Genomic DNA, 20,313 nt, shown 5'->3' with positions numbered 1-20,313 from the left:
TAGCCAAGTATATTGAAGCAATTCATAGAGATTTGTAGTTTGAAATATTTGTCACAAATTCAATCTTACATTTATGTATTATAAATTTTCGACAAAATATTAAAATAATTTTCAAAATAAGATTTCAATGCTTTATATGATATATAAAAATATATTATTATGATCCAAATTCAAATAAATATTTGTACAATATATGAAATAGCACTAATATTGCGAATTTTATCATAAACACAATAGCACTAATATTGCGAATTTTATCATAAACATAAATAATAAGTCATGAAATTACTTAACCTTTATTTTACCTTTAATAACGTTGATTACATTAATCAAAATAACAAAAACTTGGCGTGCTCTCCTCATATCACATAATTCACATAATTTTATTTTAGTAAATATTTAAAATTAAGATTCGCAAGTTATATTTCTGCAATTGTTAATTATATATCTGTAATTATAATATTTACTAATTATAACAATATGAATATTACGAGGAGAGCGCGCCAAGTTTTTGTTATTTTGATTTTAACTATTTTAATTGCAAGCTTACTTGGTAAAACTTAGGTTTAATTTCGAAATTAAATGTTTATTAATAATAAATATATTATAATGCTATTCGAATCAAGTTTTTTTATGTAACTTTTCTTAGTTTCTTTAGTTCCGGATTTACTTGGTAAAACTTGATGATCTTAAAACAAATCGATTAGTTTTTCACGAGACACTTTTAAATTTAAAATTGCCAATTAATGTAATCAACGTTATTAAAGGTAAAATAAAGATTAAGTAATTTTATGATTTATTATTTATGTTTATGATAAAATTCGCAATATATTAGTGCTATTTTATATATTCTACAAATATTTATTTGAATTTGGATCATAATAATATATTTTTATATATCATATAAAGCATTGAAATCTTATTTTGAAAATTATTTTAATATTTTGTCGAAAATTTATAATACATAAATGTAAGATTGAATTTGTGACAAATATTTCAAACTACAAATCTCTATGAATTGCTTCAATGTACTTGACTAGTTAATTGTTGATTTCACATTTAGTTTTGTTTTTCTTTTACGAGAACTATTTTTTTAGGGAAAATTTCTGTAAATTATTTTTAGGGATATTTTTATAAAATATATTAAATATAAATTTTTGGTATACAAGGTGTAATATTTTTTATGTACTTGGCGTACTTTTTTTACCTTTATAAGCTTTTTCTTAGATTTAATAATTATAAAAAGTTATGCCATATTAAATCCTATAGATTCAGTGAAGCTAATGCAACAACTTCCAGTCATTTATGGAGCGCTATGCAATCTGTAATAAACGCATTAAATTACAAGTTAGAGTTTAATATAAAAACCATGATAGATTCAAGGGCTACACAGAGGTATTCTTTCGTATTGGAAGTAATGCGAAATTATTCTAGCAATACTTCAATTACATCTATACGATTTCATAACAAATTGAAAGAGGAACAATATTATATACCTGTTACTTACACCACGGAGTCAGAACTCAATTTTACTATAACTTGGACAAATATTACTTGGCTAACACCATGGCATCCTCAAGAAATTAAATTCTTTTTTGAAGAAGATCAGTGGATTATTTTCAATTTACGACAAGTTGATAAATATTAAATAAATATTTATATTTTCTATATATTTTCAATTTACAACAAGTTGGTAAATATTAAATAAACACTTATATTTTCTACATATATATTAAACATAATGTACACATTATGTTTGTAGCCAATATTAATTTTTGAATTTATACAAAATTCCTTAAAGATACGAGCTTCTAACTCAATTATCATATATCATATATGATATGAGAAAATATACTATGATAATACTAAAATTTCATCAAATGCAATATAATCGATATATTTTTATGTCTTACTATGATACGCAATTTTACCGTATTGTTAAATATATTTCGAAATATCTTCTTTCTCATATTTATCATAAATGATAAATATGAGAAAGAAAATATTTCGAAATATATTTAATCAACATAAATCAATTATAAGAATCTAATAACCGACAAAAATTTGTTGTATAATAGGGTACTATCGCGTCTATTATGATACTGAAAATTGGCAAAAAATTGGGCGATACTTGAATTCTAAAGAATATGAGAATATACATGTTCTCAATCGAGCACAAATCATCGATGATGCATTCCATTTTGTGGTAGAGAAGAAACTTAAATTCTCAGTATTTTGTGAAATTGCGAAATATTTGTCAAAAGAAAGTGATTACATAGCATGGTATCCTATGATCAAAGCTTTTGAATTTATGTCGAATATTTTCGTATTCTCATACTATTATCCGCAATTCCAGGTAAACATAATAAATTTTATCAAGAAATTACCTACTAAGCTAATTAATTATAATTTAATACAACGATTTCATATCACAGCAGTGAAATAATTGAAAAATAGGTATGTAGTGACTTTATAAAAATACTAAACATATATATGTTTGAAAATATATTAAATGATTTAAATAAAAAGGAAACAATTTAATTATATGCTTTTACTTAACTTTATTTATGTATCAAATATCAAAAATTTGAAATGATTTGTACGTTTTCCTTTTTAAATAGTCATGTTTTATAAATTTAGAAATTTTTATGTTGTTATTTTCCTAAAATACTAGAACTTTTGGATTTATATTATATTCAATATTGTGTGTGTGTGTGTGTGTGTGTGTGTATAATTTATATTCAATTTTAGAGTATTATAAAATACGGTAACAATTATCTACTTTATATCAATTTTTTGCGCAGTAGAATGTTTACGACAAATATTAAAAATTTGTAAACATTTGACGAAAATTGGCTTATAATTTTTAGATAATTTTGTAACATTGTATAGCTTGTAATAATCCATTTGTAAATATTTGTTTTATAATAATTGAGATATTTTACAGATTTGAAATTTAAAATCGATATTTGATATATGCAATAGATTCAAATTAAGAAAATAATTGATTATAATATAGTTAATTCGTCGATATATAAGAGACTTTAGTCATCGATATATGAGATATAGTTCAGATACTAAGTGATACAAGACTATCTAAACTTGATTTTAGTAATACTAAATATTAGATTATACTAAATTTTAGATGTAGATAATACGATCTATTGCATCATGTAATTACATTTAAAGTGAATCAAATCTATCATTTATATCTATGCATACCTATATATGTATAAAAGAAAATACAAAAGTCTTTATTTCTCAAACTTTTATTTTTCTGACTTATACCACTTGATATTTGAGCGAGTGATATATAGACTGAAATATATGTATTAAGAATGTAGATACATTTGGATATAAAATACGTATACAATTATTTAAATAAGATCGGCTAATTTGATTAATACAAAATAGTTGTATATAACATAATAATAATTGAGGCTATAACGTCATGAATTTATTAAAATAAAATTCTAGTAAAAATGTGTTTTTGTTTTGCACATATATATAATATCTATTCTTTAAATGTGAAAGGATTAAATAAAGAGATATACTATATTTCTTATTTTAATACTAGAAAGTGCTAAAACAAATGGAATTTTTAACATTGTGGAATCTATTTAGAAAACATAATGATCATATTGAATGTTTAAACCAAGAAGTTGCAAAGTGGAAATGTATTGCGGATGATGATTCATGTAAAACACTAGCCTATAATCGATTGCAAGAGCATCTGATAAATCCTGAAAAAAACAAGTAATTCTCTTTATAGGAATATTTTAGAAAAATATAGACATATATTAATTAAGAATATTTTATTAAGAAGATATATATTGTTGTGCCGAACGCGGCACAGGGTGTGGGGTAGCCGGGAATTTCAAGTTAATTCCTGGATTTTTTGTGCAACTTTTATTATAAATTTCTTTTATACAAATATATTCATTTATTCGACATTAGTTAGTTTCTTTCGAGCCCTCTCTTCGTCGTCCTTTTCTAAATTGCTTCGTTCTCAGATTAAGGATGTTTATCAATTTCGTCGGATGTTTCGTCGTACTATATAATGGTTAGCCCTCGGTCTCGCACTAGTTGTTTGATTTATAATTAACGACTGTCCGCCGCGGATTCGCGGTGGACGGCTTTTATTTCCTCGGTTTCGGGGGTGTTTTGGAGGGGATCGCCTAGCGACATGACCATGTATGGTCATGGGGATTCTTCGTGGCGTCCAAAGTCCAAATGCAAGCGAAGGAGGTTCAAAGTCGAATCCCTTCGTTAGCGTCTTTCGCGTTTCCGGCGAGCGTTCTCACGCGTGGTTTGCTGAGATGGCGATTTTGCACGGTTCGCGAATATTCTATTATAATGACATAATAAGTTATAATCTCTCGGACTATAACATCCCTCCCCCGTTGGAAAAGAAAAACGGAGGTTGCAAACGAAGTTTTTCTATCTTCTAAATGTGTATATGCCTATCCTTATTTTAAATACAATATATTTCGCGTGTACAATGTTCATTATAATCGTTTCTTAAATTAAACTTATTTATTCTAAAATCGTGTGCTCTTAGTTCGTTTTAATATTGGTCTAGGCATTCCGTATGTTTTGTCAGTTTCGTCTATTATTGTAACAGTCGGTTTTTTAGATTTCTTCTTTTTATATTGGATAATTATCCATATTATTACTATTATAATAATTATAGTGGTTATTCCACTGGAAACCATTGGATATATAAATGTTTTTTGTTTAAAGAAGTTATTTTCGTTATTATTTAAATCTTTATTTATCTTTTCTAACTTGTTATTTAGTTCTTTTAGCTCTGTTGGATTATTTATTATGTTTTTAAGTTTTTGTGTGTCGTTTGTATAGTTGTTATCTTTAAAGATTGTTATATTATATTCGGGTTAAAATTCTTCGATTTCTGAAGTATATGTAATTGTTTTAGTCTGTAATATTATGTCGGTTGACGTCAATTTACAATTGTCACGTAGGGTAATTCGACCTGTATTTCTGATTATTTTCTTATAATCAGGGTGCTTATTGCATTTTATTGTGGCTTGCTGTTCGGATGCTGTCGAGTATAGCCAGGAGTGTGGTTGACGTAAGTCAATCCATATCGTATGGTTTACTGTTATGTGTTTTACGTTACAATATTCTCGATAATCTGTTTCGTATACATATATTTTTATTTCGCACGGCGTATTTATATTTAGGTGATATATCGGATGATTGCTTTCGCATATGTATTGTTTATTTTTATTTATACAATTAGTTAGATCTTGTTTTGTTAAACTTAAATAGGTACGCATTTCTTTATTTACAATCATTAGCTTATTCTCTATTTCTATATAAGCAAATTTGTTTTTATAGTCCGTTGTTGGTAACGGAATGACATTAAAAATTTCGTACATAGGTTGCGTAATGATGGGGAATTTTAATATTGTATATATTTTCGATTTTTCGCAATACGCATTTATTTTTATAAAATTTTCTATCTTATTTTATAAATTTTACCCATTCATTTTGATTAATTTCAAAGGGGAAATATGAGCCTCGTGGTAATTGAAGTACGGCTTCCTTTAGTTGGTTTATAATGTCAGTTATGGGTGTTAGTAATGGATGCATTTTACCCTGACGTATATATGTTAGATATTCCAAGATATCTTTCGCATCTCTTATTAAATTATTTATCATTGCTATTATTACCGTAAAATGTTCGTCTATTTCTTCTCGTGTAGTATAATCTCTAATATAGTGATTAATTAGTTTTCCATTATAATCTAATATATTTTCCAATTTGTTTAGATGTATTATGGTGGAGTTTAAAATTTTAATTTGGTTTTTTGCGACGTGTTCTAAGATTTGTTGTTTGTTTTCTAATAATCCTATTTGTTCGTTTATTAATTTTCTGTCATTTTCATCCATTATTCCAAATAGGATTTTTGTGATAGAGCCTACGCCATTGATTAAGCCTCTACGTTTATCTGACTTAACTTTATATAATGTATTTATTAATGTTATTATTTTATCTAGATTATTTGAATCATTATTAATAATATTTTGTAAATTATCGCACGTTTGTTTTATGCTATTTTCTGGTTTTATTTCTTTGCACATTTCGTTAGTTTGTTTAATATATTGGTTGATTTGCCAGGTTCGATCATTTAATTCCGTTATGTCGAATTTGATGACTAATTTCCAGGTTTGCTCGGTTTGATATAGATGTCCGAGTTTTTCATAGTAGATCCCCGGGTTGTGTTTGAATTCTAGGATCTCGAACGGAAGACGGTTCTCGTCTTCCCTAGTGAGAACGGGGCTGATTTCCCATATCAGTGCTCTGTAAGAATATATGTTAGGTATTGCATTATACACTCTGTGAGTATCATATTTTTTATTTCTTGCTAATTTTATCAGTGTGGGATTAGTTTTAATCTTTCTCAACTTAGCTCTGCTATGTATTATGTCCCTTCGCGAGCTTCAGTCTCTCGCTAGTCGTTGGACAGTTTGTTAGAAAAAAAAAATTTTTTGTAATGTCGTCTTATCCATCTTCGTCAGAAGAAGTTCCGTGTGACGACATTGAGGTTTGCGAGGCCGATTTGCCTCGAATGCGGGATTTATCCGGTGGCTTGCCTTTACCGCGCGACCGGTTCGAACAGGCCTGTGTGCGGGTGTATTTGCGTGGCCCGTTATTTTTACGGGTCACCGTAAATTTTGACTCCGGCGTGCGTGTAGTTGAGGAGATGGTTCCTCTCGCTCGTGAGTCTCTTGAGTGGGAATGGGATTTCTTAGAAATCTTTCGTGCGGAGGAGGCCCGAAATTTTGAGGATCTGGGCGCTATGCGGGCGCATCAGCGTGTGGAGCGTCTCCTGCGTTTGGGCCGGGATGGTGGCTTGGGCCGGGGTGGCCAGAACGTGGTGCCCAGGGGGAGGGCTCTTGCTGCGGCATTGCGTTTACCGGAGCGATTGCCCCCCGCAGGCCGTGGACATGATCGCCCACATGGGTAAGTGAGTTTATTTATTATTAGTGTGTATTTATTTTTGTGTTTATTAATAGTTTCTATATTATAGTGTTCTATAAATAGTTTCAATTTGTTGGTGTGCATGCGTATCATTTTCCTTCCCTTTTTTATTGTATAATTTACGTCGGAGTTCTTTTCTAAAATCGTATACGGTCCTGTCCATAACGATTCTAACTTTTTTGATCTTCCGCGTCGTAATGTCTCGTCGTATACTAACACTTTATCCCCTATTTTAAATTGTGCTTCTTTTGTGTTTTTATCATATTGTTTCTTGGCTTTACATTTTTCTTCTTTTATATGTTCTTTTGCGAGTTGGTTTGTTGCGCGTAGTCTTTCTTTTAGTTCTTGCGCATAGTCATCATAATTATATGTTGGTTTAGGCGGTTTTGTTAACGCTGTCGGAATTTCGGCTTGATGTCCGTACATCAATTCGAAGGGTGTATATCCTGTAGTAGTGTGCGGCGTCGTATTATACGTGAACATCGCGAACGGTATCCATTCGTCCCAGTCTGTTTGGTCCTCATTTATATAGTGTCTTAAATATTCTGCTAGCGTTCGATGCGATCGTTCTAACGCGCCATTACTCTCTGGGTGATACGCGGTTGTTTGTATTTTGTTTATTTTTAATAGTTTGCACGTGTTTTTAAAGATCTCGCTCATGAAATTAGTTCCTTGGTCTGTCAAAATTTTTTCCGGTATTCCGTGTTCAAGAATTATCTTTGTAACAAATTCCTTGCTGATAGTATTCGCTTCTTGATTTGGGATCGGAATAGCATTACTAAATTTAGTTAAATTGTCTTGGAAGGTTAATAAATATTTATTTCCATTATTAGTAATAGTTAGCGGTCCGACTATATCTAGCGCGCATTTTTCAAATGGTTTATTAGGCGTGTCGGTAATTATTAAAGGAACTTTATTTTTTCTTGATAATTTATTTTTTTGACACGATTCGCATTTCGCGATATATTGTTCTACGTCTTTAGTTAATCCTCTCCAATTATGTTGTAAGCGGATTCTTTTAATCGTTCGTTCAATTCCTTGATGCCCTCCTATAGGTGCATCATGATACTCTGATAATATCTGTTTTTTCTCTTCTTCTGTGTATGTTGTTATATTATCAGTATCTGTTTCTTCTTCTTCTATCTTTAGAATTTCTTTATCCTTTTCTAGCGATGGTCCCGGTATCGCGTTGCGACTTAAGGCGTCGGCATTTGCGTTTGCTCTTCCAGCCTTGTGTATGATTTCGTAATCATATTCTTCGAGTTTTAATCTCCATCGGATTAATCTCGATCCGGGGTCGTTTACATTGAACAACCATATTAAAGGTTTATGGTCCGTGATAATCTTAAATTTTGTTCCATATATGTATGGTCTAAAATGTTTAACAGCCCATACAATTGCCAATAATTCTTTTTCCGTAGTGTTATAATTTTGCTCCGCCTTTGTTAATATTCTGCTGGCGTAAGCAATCGGTCGGTCGTTGCCTACCTCTCCTTGTGATAGCACTGCTCCGATCGCATAGTCGGAGGCATCAGTGGTCACAATAAATTCTTCTGTAAAATCAGGATATTTCAGCACTGGTGCAGTCATTAGTTTCTCTTTTAATGTTTCAAATGCTGCTTGCTGTTCCATTGTCCAAATAAATTTTTCCGATTTTTTAGTTAATTTTGTTAGCGGTTTTGCGATCTTTGAAAAATTCTCGATGAATTTTCTGTAATATCCAGCTAATCCTATGAAGGATTGAATATCCTTGACTTTTTTCGGCGTCGGAAATTCTTTTATTGCTGTTAACTTCGATGGGTCTGGAGATATTCCGTTTTCGGAAATAATATGACCCAAATATATTACCTTCTTGCGTAAAAATTCGCATTTGTCTGGCTGTAATTTTAAGTGAGTTTTTCGCAGTCTTTGCATAACTTCTTTTAATCGCTTGTTGTTCTCTTGTAAACTTGATCCGTATATGACGATGTCATCAAGGTAGACCAGGCATCTAAGTCCTTGTATTCCCATTAGCACTGAATTCATCAGCCTTTGAAAAGTCGCTGGTGCATTCTTTAATCCAAACGGCATTCGATTGAATTCGTAATGTCCGTAGGGAGTTGAGAAAGCTGTTTTATTTTTATCTTTTTCAGCCATTGGGATTTGGTGATATCCTGACACTAGATCTAATGTACTGAAATATTTTGCATTTCCCAGTTGGTCTAGAATATCAGTAATATTAGGCAACGGGAATGAGTCGCCTATGGTTAATTCATTTAATTTCCGGAAGTCTATGACTACTCGGAGTTTCGGTTTTCCTGATGCATCTGCTTTCTTTGGCACTACTAATAATGGTGCGTTCCATTGACTCGTGCTTGTCCTGATAATTTCATTTTGCAGCATTTTTTGTACTTGCCAATTTACTTCCGCCTTATGTTTCTCGGGTAATCGGTATGGTTTTACATTCACCGGCGCGGTGTCGGCACGCGTGCTTATCTCATGCTCGACCGTCGCGGTGCATGTCAGTGGTTCTCCTTCCAGATGGAATATTTCATTGTATTCTTCACAGATTTCTAACAGTGTTCGTTTTTCTTCTTTATTTAAATGTTGAGTTCGCAGTAGTTGTCAAATTTGTTGTTTACGAGAAATAGCATTTTTAGCCTTCCCTTTTGTTTCTATTTTATTTATGTGCTCTGTATCTTCCTCCATGTCTTCTAGTGTGACTATTGGAGTGGGCATTTCGATCTCTTTGTCTGTCGTGTTTATCATACTCACAGGACATGAAAAATTGTTTGGTTCCACCAGGCCGTTTCCAATATATACTCCTGGGGCTGCTTCGCTTGTTCCGACTATTCCTATATGATTCTGATTTACGGCTGCTTTAATGATGGTCTCGCTGCGAGGTTTCAGAATTATTTTTCTGCATGGATGTAATTTCAATATACTATCCTTTATTTTTATTTGGTTTCGTTTGTAATCGCAGGCTGCTGTTTGTTTTTTAAGGAAATCTATTCCTAAAATTCCTTCATGCTCTATTGCTATGTCATCCTTTACGACATAAAATGCATGCTTGATAGCACATTTGTTGAGTATAATTGTCGCGTACACTTTCCCTAGTGTGTATAATTTATGTCCACTGATTCCTGTGAGTGCAATTTTCTTTTCGTATACAGGTGTATCGTCCTTTAGATTTTTCAATTTAATTAGGGAAATTGTTGATCCGGAATCGTACAGCATATTTATCGTTTCGCCTTTTACTTCACGGATTGGTAATGATATCTGCAGTAGCTCGTCTTTGGCTGTGTGCGTGTTTTTTATATGCGTCACGCAATACTCTAAGGCAGGTCGCGGTTGTTTCCTTCTCGCTTCCTCCTCTTCTTCTTCTTCGCTATCACTTGGGGAGTCGGTGCTCTTTTTTCTCTGTCTATGCGGAGTCCTTTGCTCACGCTCGCTTTCTTTATGTTTTATTTGATTAACCGGCTTAGAATTATGGTTATTATTAGTGTTATTTATTTTAGGACGTCCGTTCAGGCTCCAGCATTCCTCGCGGGTGTGTCCTGTCTTTTTACAATATTTACAAAATTTATTCAAAGTATTTATTCGCGTGGATTTTTCCGGTTTTGGTAATGTATATTTATTACTGCTTCGACAATCGCGTCCGTAGTGTCCAGATTTTCCGCATTTATAACATTGTATGTTAGTATCTCGAGTTGGTCGCGTTTTAATGTCGAATTTATTTTTATAGGAGAAGCCGGATGCTCGTGTTACAGACGGGCCGATAAGCTTCTCCTCCGCGCTCGCGCCATTTATCGCTTCTTGGAGCGAAGTATATCTTTGTGATCGCACAAGAATTTTTTAATTCATCGCGTAATCCGATTTGAAAATTTATTAGCGCTTGTTTTTTTAATGGTTTCTTGTATTGCTTGTTTAAATGAAGGAGGCCGTTCTTCTCCTTCCACCATGGACTCATATAGTTTCATGGCTAACGTATCGACGTTGGCCGAATGCATGGGCGGTTTCGCTTGACTTTTGTTTTAAAGAATTAAATTCTATCTGTAAGTGTGTTGTACTTTGCTTCGCTTGATAGCAAGTTTCGAGTTGTTTTTAATTCTTCAAATGTCTGGATATTTCGCGTTTCGAAATCTTGCATGGCTTTACCTCTTAATTTAGTATATAAGATTGCTTGTATTAACGATTCTTCGTCCGCGGGATTAATATTTTGTACCGCGTACGTACAAGCGTTTAAGAATTCCTGTAATCTATGTCGCGTCGTCCCATCAAACTCGGGAATCATTGTTCGCGCTTCTTTTAATGATACATAGTGCGGGGCTGCGCTATGTCGGTTTCGTATATCGCGTTGAGTGCGTCCGTACGTTACGTCGAGTGGGACAGTGTTTGCATTTACTCGCGTTTCGTTTAAATTTGCTTGTGCGATTTGTATATCTCGCATTTGTTCGCGCATGTACTGCATTTCGGTTTGCATTTCGCGGAAACTGTGTACGAATTCGGCGAGTAATACGTTACTCGTTCCTTCGGCCGGCTGACCTGCGTCCTCATAGGCCGCGGCTGCGTTTAGTTCGGCCTGTTGCGCTCGCATGCGCTCGATTTCTCTATCGACGGCTTCGTTTTCCATATTCACTTGCGCACGTGGCTCGAATAAACTAATATCAACTGATATCGGTGAATAATTTCTCCGTACTGTAACGCGACTTGTACCGAATTATCGTTATTACTCGGTTCGTGTTCTTCAGACGAATTAGAACTCGAATAATGTTTTTCTAAATTTTTTCGCACGCTTCTACGAATATCGCGAGCAGCCTCTTCTGCTACTCGTATCGGAGTTACAGTTCCGAATCTATTCGCCAATCGTGCTGGCACGCTCAGAAATCGCGGACTCTTAAATTTTACTTGTTTTGACGGTGCTGACATTTAAATAAAGTTCGACTTACAGTAGTAGTACGGTGATTCGCATGGTCGTAACTTATCGGGTCGCTTATCGTATCGCTCGACTGTTGATGCTGCTGGTGGGTCGTTGTCCCGTGTTGGTGCGCTATCCGTCGGCGATGCGTTGTCCGTCTGCGTTGCGTTGCCTTGGCCGTGGATCGACGTTGGTCCTTGAGCGCTGGTGTTTCCCTTCAGCTTTCAGCTGCTTGGCCGTGATTTCTTTATCACTGTCGTCCGTGTGTGTTGCGTGCTGGTTGAGACTATCTGCTTTAATGTAGCAGGTGCTCTCTCCAGTTTATTAATTTTGTATTTTCTTTTTGTTGCAGGCGTTAAGGATCCAGGATGGTCCTCGATCTCGGCTATCCCACCGCTGCCACCAGAAATGTTGTGCCGGACGCGGCACAGGGTGTGGGGTAGCCGGGAATTTCAAGTTAATTCCTGGATTTTTTGTGCAACTTTTATTATAAATTTCTTTTATACAAATATATTCATTTATTCGACATTAGTCAGTTTCTTTCGAGCCCTCTCTTCGTCGTCCTTTTCTAAATCGCTTCGTTCTCAGATTTAGGATGTTTATCAATTTCGTCGGATATTTCGTCGTACTATATAATGGTTAGCCTCTCGCACTAGTTGTTTGATTTATAATTAACGACTGTCCGCCGCGGATTCGCGGTGGACGGCTTTTATTTCCTCGGTTTCGGGGGTGTTTTGGAGGGGATCGCCTAGCGACATGACCATGTATGGTCATGGGGATTCTTCGTGGCGTCCAAAGTCCAAATGCAAGCGAAGGAGGTTCAAAGTCGAATCCCTTCGTTAGCGTCTTTCGCGTTTCCGGCGAGCGTTTTCACGCGTGGTTTGCTGAGATGGCGATTTTGCACGGTTCGCGAATATTCTATTATATATTCTATTATAATGACATAATAAGTTATAGTCTCTCGGACTATAACAATATGTATATATATATATATATATATATATATATATATATATATTTTTGAGACATTATTTATTATATATATTAAAAATTATTTATTATTAAAACACTAAAAAACCTTATAACATTATTTTTCGATAGAAAATTTTTACTTTTTTTTTGGACTGTCTTTTGTAGATTGTCGCCTGGATGGAAGAGACATACTGTAATGGTTTGAAATTCGCAGATAATAATACATGGAATCAAGTTATTAGTAACATGAAAAAAATTGATCCTATGATTTTAGAATGTCTAGCTTATGTTGAGGATTATAGAATACTAATGCATTATTTGCGAACACAATTATTTGAGTTTATATTTTATACAACTTCTAAACCAACAGAGCGAGCTATGCCTTAACTGCTCATATTGTCTTTTTTACTCTTGCGAGAAATACGAATATACTTCTAAGCATATTATATAATTTCAAATATATTGTACATGGGTAACGATATTATTTCATAAAAATATATACAGAGATTCAAAAATTTATTGTTCTTATTAATTACAAATATTAATTAATTCTATATGTATTGTTTTGTTGAAATAGGAAAGTCAATGAGATTGTAGCAATAATTGTCATAATTAACAATGTGTATTCTAAGGGACAGTTGGACGAGGTAATTTTCATGAATAAAAAAGTTTCGTACTTATTTGTTAAATTTCTATTATAGTTTATTTTTTTAAATATATGGTGTTTTATAGTCGAATGTTACAAATTTTTATGATAGGTAGAGGGGTTGTGTGTGTCCACTATATGGAAGTCTATCATTTCTAGACAGTCGCGTTAAAACTACAAATTTGCGAATCTAAATTTATTGTCAAAAAATACTTAATTTTAGCCTCTCTATATCTACTATAGAAATTTATAATATTGAATGAAACAATTTGTACATATTATATGTTTTACATATAATTTTCGACATTTCATATAGAATTATTTTGTCTTTCTAACATTCTGTCAGTAATAAAATTGTGTCTGTATCATAATGCGACAAAATCATTTATTGATATTAATTGTTAAAATAATCTCCTTTACAGACTTCCTTAGAAAAGAGTATCAACAGACTTCCTTAGAAAAGAGTATCAACTGATGTTCGAATATTATTTTGAACGCAAGATACAAATTCGTTGGTCAGAGATCAAAAGACAGATAGAATATTTTCATTCTTTTATCGATTAAAAATCTAAAGATATATATTATGCGTCGCTCTACTTAGAAGTCGAAGATACAGCATGAATATTTGAGATAAGATTTTTAAATTGATATATATATAATTAATCATTATTTTCATATAACTGTAATTTTCACATTATGCATTGGCTTTCTTTGTAATACAGATTTAATATTTATATAGATATAATTAATTATATTTACGTAATCCTTTATTATAATTATATTATACATACATATATGCATATTAAATATAAACTATATATTAATATTATAAACTATATATTGTAATGTAATAATATATTAATATAAATATATATAAATAAATAATATACAGGGTGTCCGTTAATTTTCGACCTTAATGAAATAAAGAAATAGATTGGCTCGAATTAAGAAGGAATGACCTGTATTGTTTTGGGATTGTCGCAATAATTAACGAAATATTAAATAAAAAAGATCGGCCAATCTGCGTGAGTAAAAGCGCGCGGCGACGAGAGTCGTCCCACCGTAATCCGATACTACGAGCGCGACGAAGCGGTGGGCGGGTCGCTCTCCGAGACATGATGGTGGTTTGCGATATATCGCAATACCGCGCCGAAAAATGACCCGTCCCCCCTTTTCGTGGTGAGAAAATGATGCGCTATCATTTCCACACCAACTTGGTAGATAGCATGGTGCGCTTTTTTTATAGTGGTTTCCCCCAGGGGCCTATTCCACTCTCAATTTAAAAATTATTCAAAATGCCATTTACTATACGCTGAATATATCGTAAATGTAAAAAATTAATGGACAGTACCTTTACAAAAATTGATTCGTGGTTGAAAATCCCTCGATAAAATGTATTGCACACGTTGATAATGTGATACGATGATAAAATTCTTCAAGAATCCATTCTTCATCTCGTACACGAAGACGCACTGCTGGACCGGTTATCCCGATATTATGCACGACACTCAGTTTCACATAATTATTGCACAACACGTAAAATTGTACGGCCACTTGGTTTTCGTGCACGCCCGAGAAATGATTCCATGTAAATTGCGGCCGCACCATAAGTATTTTCTCCCGCTAGTCCGTATGCCACAATCATATTCGTATATTCCTGCAGAGTACACTTCATTTTCTCTGTTAATTTACTACGCAAACACAAGATTTTTATTAAAACGTCCTAGCTCTCGCACGCTGTTACCAGACTGCGTACACCAGCAGCACGCAACTACAGCTGACAGCTGAGCGGACATGTGAGTGTAAGCGTACGTGTGAGTTCGACGCCTGCGCACTATGATTACACTCACTGTCCGCTCAACTGTAGTTGCATGCTGCTGGCGTACGCAGTCTGGCAACAACGTGCGAGAGCTAAGACGCTAAGTAAAAATTTTATGTTCGCGCAGTTAATTACCAGTGAAAATGAAGTATATTCCGCAGGAATATACGGACATGATTGTGGCATACGGGCTAGCGGAAGAAAATACTCATCGCGCGGCCGCAATTTACGCGGAACGATTTCCCGGGCGTGCACAAAAACCAAGTGGCCGTACAATTTTACGTGTTGTGCAATAATTATGTGAAACTGAGTGTCGTGCATAATATCGGGATAACCGGTCCAGCAATGCGTCTTCGTGTACGAGATGAAGAAAGGATTCTTGAAGAATTTTATCATCGTATCACATTATCAACATGTGCAATACATTTTATCGAGGGATTTTTAACCACGAATCAATTTTTGTAAAGGTACTGTCCATTAATTTTTTACATTTACGATATATTCAGCGTATAGTGAATGGCATTTTGAATAATTTTTAAATTGAGAGTGGAATAGGCCTATGGGGGAAACCACTATAAAAAAAGCGCACCATGCTATCTACCGCAAGGTGGTGTGGAGATGATAGCGCATCATTTTCTCATCACGAAAAGGGGGGACGGATCATTTTTCGGCGCGGTATTGCGATATATCGCAAACCACCATCATGTCTCGGAGAGCGACCCGCCCACCTCTTCGCCGCGCTCGTAGTATCGGATTATGGTGGGACGACTCTCGTCGCCGCGCGCTTTTACTCACGCAGATTGGCCGATCTTTTTTATTTAATATTTCGTTAATTATTGCGACAATTCCAAAACAATACAGGTCATTCCTTGTTAATTCGAGCCAATCTACTTCTTTATTTCATTAAGGTCGAAAATTGACGGACACCCTGTATATGTATATACACAGTAAAAAATTTTGTGTTAAATTTAACATATTTCACATGTCCCAATTTATCCATTCTAATTTTAATGTTAATTTAACAGAAGGCAAGTATCTAAATAAATAACACAAGTAATATGTTTAAAAATTAACACAAAGGTGTAACACTTAAACTTTATCTGGAAATAAAGTTTATGTTAAATTAACACATTTATAATGTTAAATTTAATTAAAACAAAATGTTATTCTTACATTTTTACGATAAATAACAGAAGAGATATATCGTTTTAACATATGAAAATTGTTATAGAGAGAAAAATAACACAACTTATCTGTTCATTTTAACATATAACATATTTCATCAAAAATTCGTGCATTTACATACTAATTGTGTTGTTTCAACTCTTAGACACGGTGAATATTAACTCAATGCAGAAATGTCAAAATAACGCAATGATAATATGTTACATTAACATAAAACTATGTTAAAAATTTAACACAAAAATTTTTACACGAGAAAATTTTAACAGAAATACAAAATGTTTTTTATCGTGTATATATATAAAATTATAAACTATATATATATATATATATATATATATATATATATATATATATATATGTTAAACGTTTACAACGGGGACATAATTTCAGGCGAATGAATGTTTTGGAGACTTTTGTATACTTTAGGGTCAAGACTCAAAGTATCCATATATCAAATGTATGATTTGGGAACATTATGTGTATATTGGGTTGGGGAAAAAGTTTCTTCGTATTTTCCGGCAGATGGAATTAGAATCGCATAACCTTGATAATATTAATCGGATCTGTCAATACTTTGTGTGCGTTTGAAAGGTGACATATCATAAAGAAAAAGTAGCAAAAAAGTAGTGATATTTATCTATTCAGTTAAAAGTTATTGCATCTTGAAAATGAGTGAAGAGAAAGAAGAAATTCGATACATTTTAAAATTTTATTTTAAAAAAGGGAAGAATGCAACTCAGGCAGCTAAAAAAATTTGTGATGTTTATGGACATGATGCTGTATCAATACGTGTTGCACAAATCTGGTTCAAGCGTTTTCAATCTGGAAATTTTAACGTCAAAGATACACCTCGCTCTGGTCGACCGATCACTGAAAAAGTCGATGAAATTATGGAAATAATTGAACAAGACCGGCATATTAGCAGTCACGAAATCGGTAAGCAACTGAACATCGACCACAAAACAGTTTTAAACCATTTGCAGAAAGCTGGATACAAAAAAAAGCTCGATGTTTGGGTGCCACATGATTTAACAGTCAAAAATTTAATGGATCGATTTTCTATCTGCGAATCATTGTTAAAACGAAACGACATCGAACCATTTTTGAAACGGCTCATAATAGGCGATGAAAAATGGATCACGTATGACAATAATGTACGAAAAAGATCGTGGACAAAGCGAAATGAAGTTCCGCAAACTGTGGCAAAGCCAAAATTGACGCCAAGAAAAGTGATGCTGAGTGTGTGGTGGAATTACAAAGGAATCGTTCACTACGAGCTGCTGCCGTCCGGTCAAACAATTGATTCTAACCTTTACTGTCAACAACTGGAAAGATTACGCCAGGCAATTGAGAAAACGCGACCAGAATTGATCAATAGGAAAGGCGTCGTCTTTCATCACGACAACGCGAGACCTCATGTATCTATAGCGACTCGTCGACGTGTCAAAAATTAAGAGAACTTGGCTGGGAAGTTTTGATGCACCCACCTTATAGTCCTGACCTTGCACCATCAGACTACCATTTATTTCAGAGCTCGGCAAGAACTGCACATTTCGGCCGATTTTCAGCTGGCTCCGCCTAGCGCGTCCCCCCTTACCTCGCCGTCCCGCGCAAAGCCTACGAGTCGCTCGGCGCTCAGGAGCGTATGGCAATAGCTTTCCACGTCACCCATACTATTATCGACGCGTTTTTTTTTAAGTGGTATCCCCAGTAGGCCTAATCCACTGATGACTAAAATGACTCTTTAACTAATTACATAAGACGATAAAGTTTATCACGTCTTATGCGATTCGCTACATGCCGTATGCAAATAAATGTTTCTGATCTCGCTTGTAAAAAATCCCGAAAGTCATAAATATTCATCATATCAATTATTATTTATAATTCCGTGCAATTAGTTAAAGGGTCGTTTCATCAGTGGATTAGGTCTACTGAGGATACCACTTCAAAAAAACGCGTCAACAATAGTACCTCATGGGTGACGTGGAAAGCTATTGCCATACGCCCGCTCCTGAGCGCCGAGCGGCTCGTAGGCTTTGCGCGGGACGGCGAGGTAAGGGGGGACGCGCTAGGCGGAGCCAGCTGAAAATCGGCCGAAATGTGCAGTTCTTGCCGAGCTCTGATTTATTTCGATCTCTACAGAACTCTCTTAATGGTACGAAGTTGGCTTCAAGAGAGGTCTGTGAAAATCACTTGTCACAGTTTTTCGCCCAGAAATCACACAAGTTCTACAGTGACGGGATTATGGTTTTACCTCAAAGATGGCAAAAGGTGGTCGAACAAAACGGCACATATTTAATTTCATAAGCTTCATTTCAAATATGAATAAAATTTGTTTCATTTTTGTAATAAAATACGAAGAAACTTTTTCCCCAACCCAATATATTAAATGCATAATTTGAGCCCTATATAATTCACCGATAAATGGCACTATTAGTACTATAATGATACACGGAGAGAGACCTCAAATTATACTTTATATATGTAAAATAAAATTTTCATTTATATTTAGAGGATATCGATTTAAACAATTTAAATTTCTTAAACTTTTTGATAAACAAATTTTGAAACATTAATTTATGGCTTCAAACTATGCATTTTATATATATTACGACCTTAAAGTACGCAACTTGCATACTTTAAGATCGTAATATGTATAAAATGCATAGTTTGAAGAATGCATAAATTGTATCATTAAATTTTAAACAAGAGTGTTTTGTGCAAGAAATTTTAAAAGAAATCATTAAATCGATTATTATTTATTTTGTAGGCAATATATAACACATACACTTGAGAGATAATGAATTTTGTATATTTTATATTTTATTTGGGCAATGTATAATATATTAATTGAAATCACAGTCTCGTTTACTTTTGAAACATTCTAGTATATTCTCTCACTATCAGTGAGATACATAACAATATAGTTTTATTAAAAACTGAAAATAATGTCATATTCATAATATTACTTTAATCGTAAAAGTTTTATTAATTTATTAAGATTATTTTCAAAAGAAAATGAAAAATATTAAAATTTTTATTTTTATTATAAGATATCGCGTGTACGTGTATTACTTCTTACGATATTCGGCCTTTAGCACGCACCTGGAGTGAGAAAAACGCATCAACATATAAATGTGGACGGAACATTGTATTAAACAAATACGCACTCGCTGCAGAGAGAGAGAGAGAGGGGCCTATATTGTCCCTTTTACTAACATCTTCTTGATAACTTTTTTTTATATCGATGAAAATTACCAATGAGATGTTACATGTGCCTTTTATGTATCATATATCTCTCTCTCTACAGCTGGCGCGTGTTTGCCTATCGCGATGTTCAGTCTATTTTATATGTGATGCGTTTTTCTCATTCCAAGTGCGTGCTAGAGGCCGAATATTGTAAGAAGCAGTCGTCTAGCGTTCGCTTTATTTAGGACGAAAAGAATAAGTTTCATTATTTTTTAAGTTTCATTATTTTGATTACGCAATGCTTCGAAGCATCTCTAGCGTTTCCCAGATCGCAGTCAATAATGTCAGATTCTGGTCGCTGATATAATAGCATTCGGTATCATGACGCACACAAGCACGTACGTATGCGTTCGAGACTTTGGGCAACATCGGCCAGTAAAAGGTTGTCTCCCCTTCTCGAGTTGTACGTAGCTATGCAAATCCCGAAATCTCGAACAGATGAATTGGCGATGAGACGTGCAATGTTTATTATAAATCTTTATCTTATAAACTACTATATATTGTACAACATAGTAGTATATGCAAAAATAAGTTTT

The 20,313-nt window shown here is 33.8% G+C and overlaps 1 protein-coding gene across 1 annotated transcript; it reads left to right on the top strand.

Annotated features, from left to right (window-relative positions):
* The first annotated feature begins 12,274 nt into the window (after nt 1-12,274).
* On the top strand, nt 12,275-17,982 carry LOC112637398 (histone-lysine N-methyltransferase SETMAR-like). The gene is made up of 2 exons (XM_025407127.1): nt 12,275-12,338; nt 17,252-17,982. Exons 1-2 carry the CDS (start codon nt 12,275-12,277, stop codon nt 17,980-17,982), a joined length of 795 nt encoding a protein of 264 aa, XP_025262912.1.
* The last annotated feature ends 2,331 nt before the right edge of the window (nt 17,983-20,313 follow it).

Source organism: Camponotus floridanus, unplaced genomic scaffold (genome assembly GCF_003227725.1).
Source record: "Camponotus floridanus strain SB8 unplaced genomic scaffold, Cflo_v7.5 scaffold161, whole genome shotgun sequence".
NCBI classification, from domain to species: domain Eukaryota; kingdom Metazoa; phylum Arthropoda; class Insecta; order Hymenoptera; family Formicidae; genus Camponotus; species Camponotus floridanus.
The sequence above is the reverse complement of the archived record's forward strand: the minus strand, read 5'-3'. Positions and strand labels throughout refer to the sequence as shown.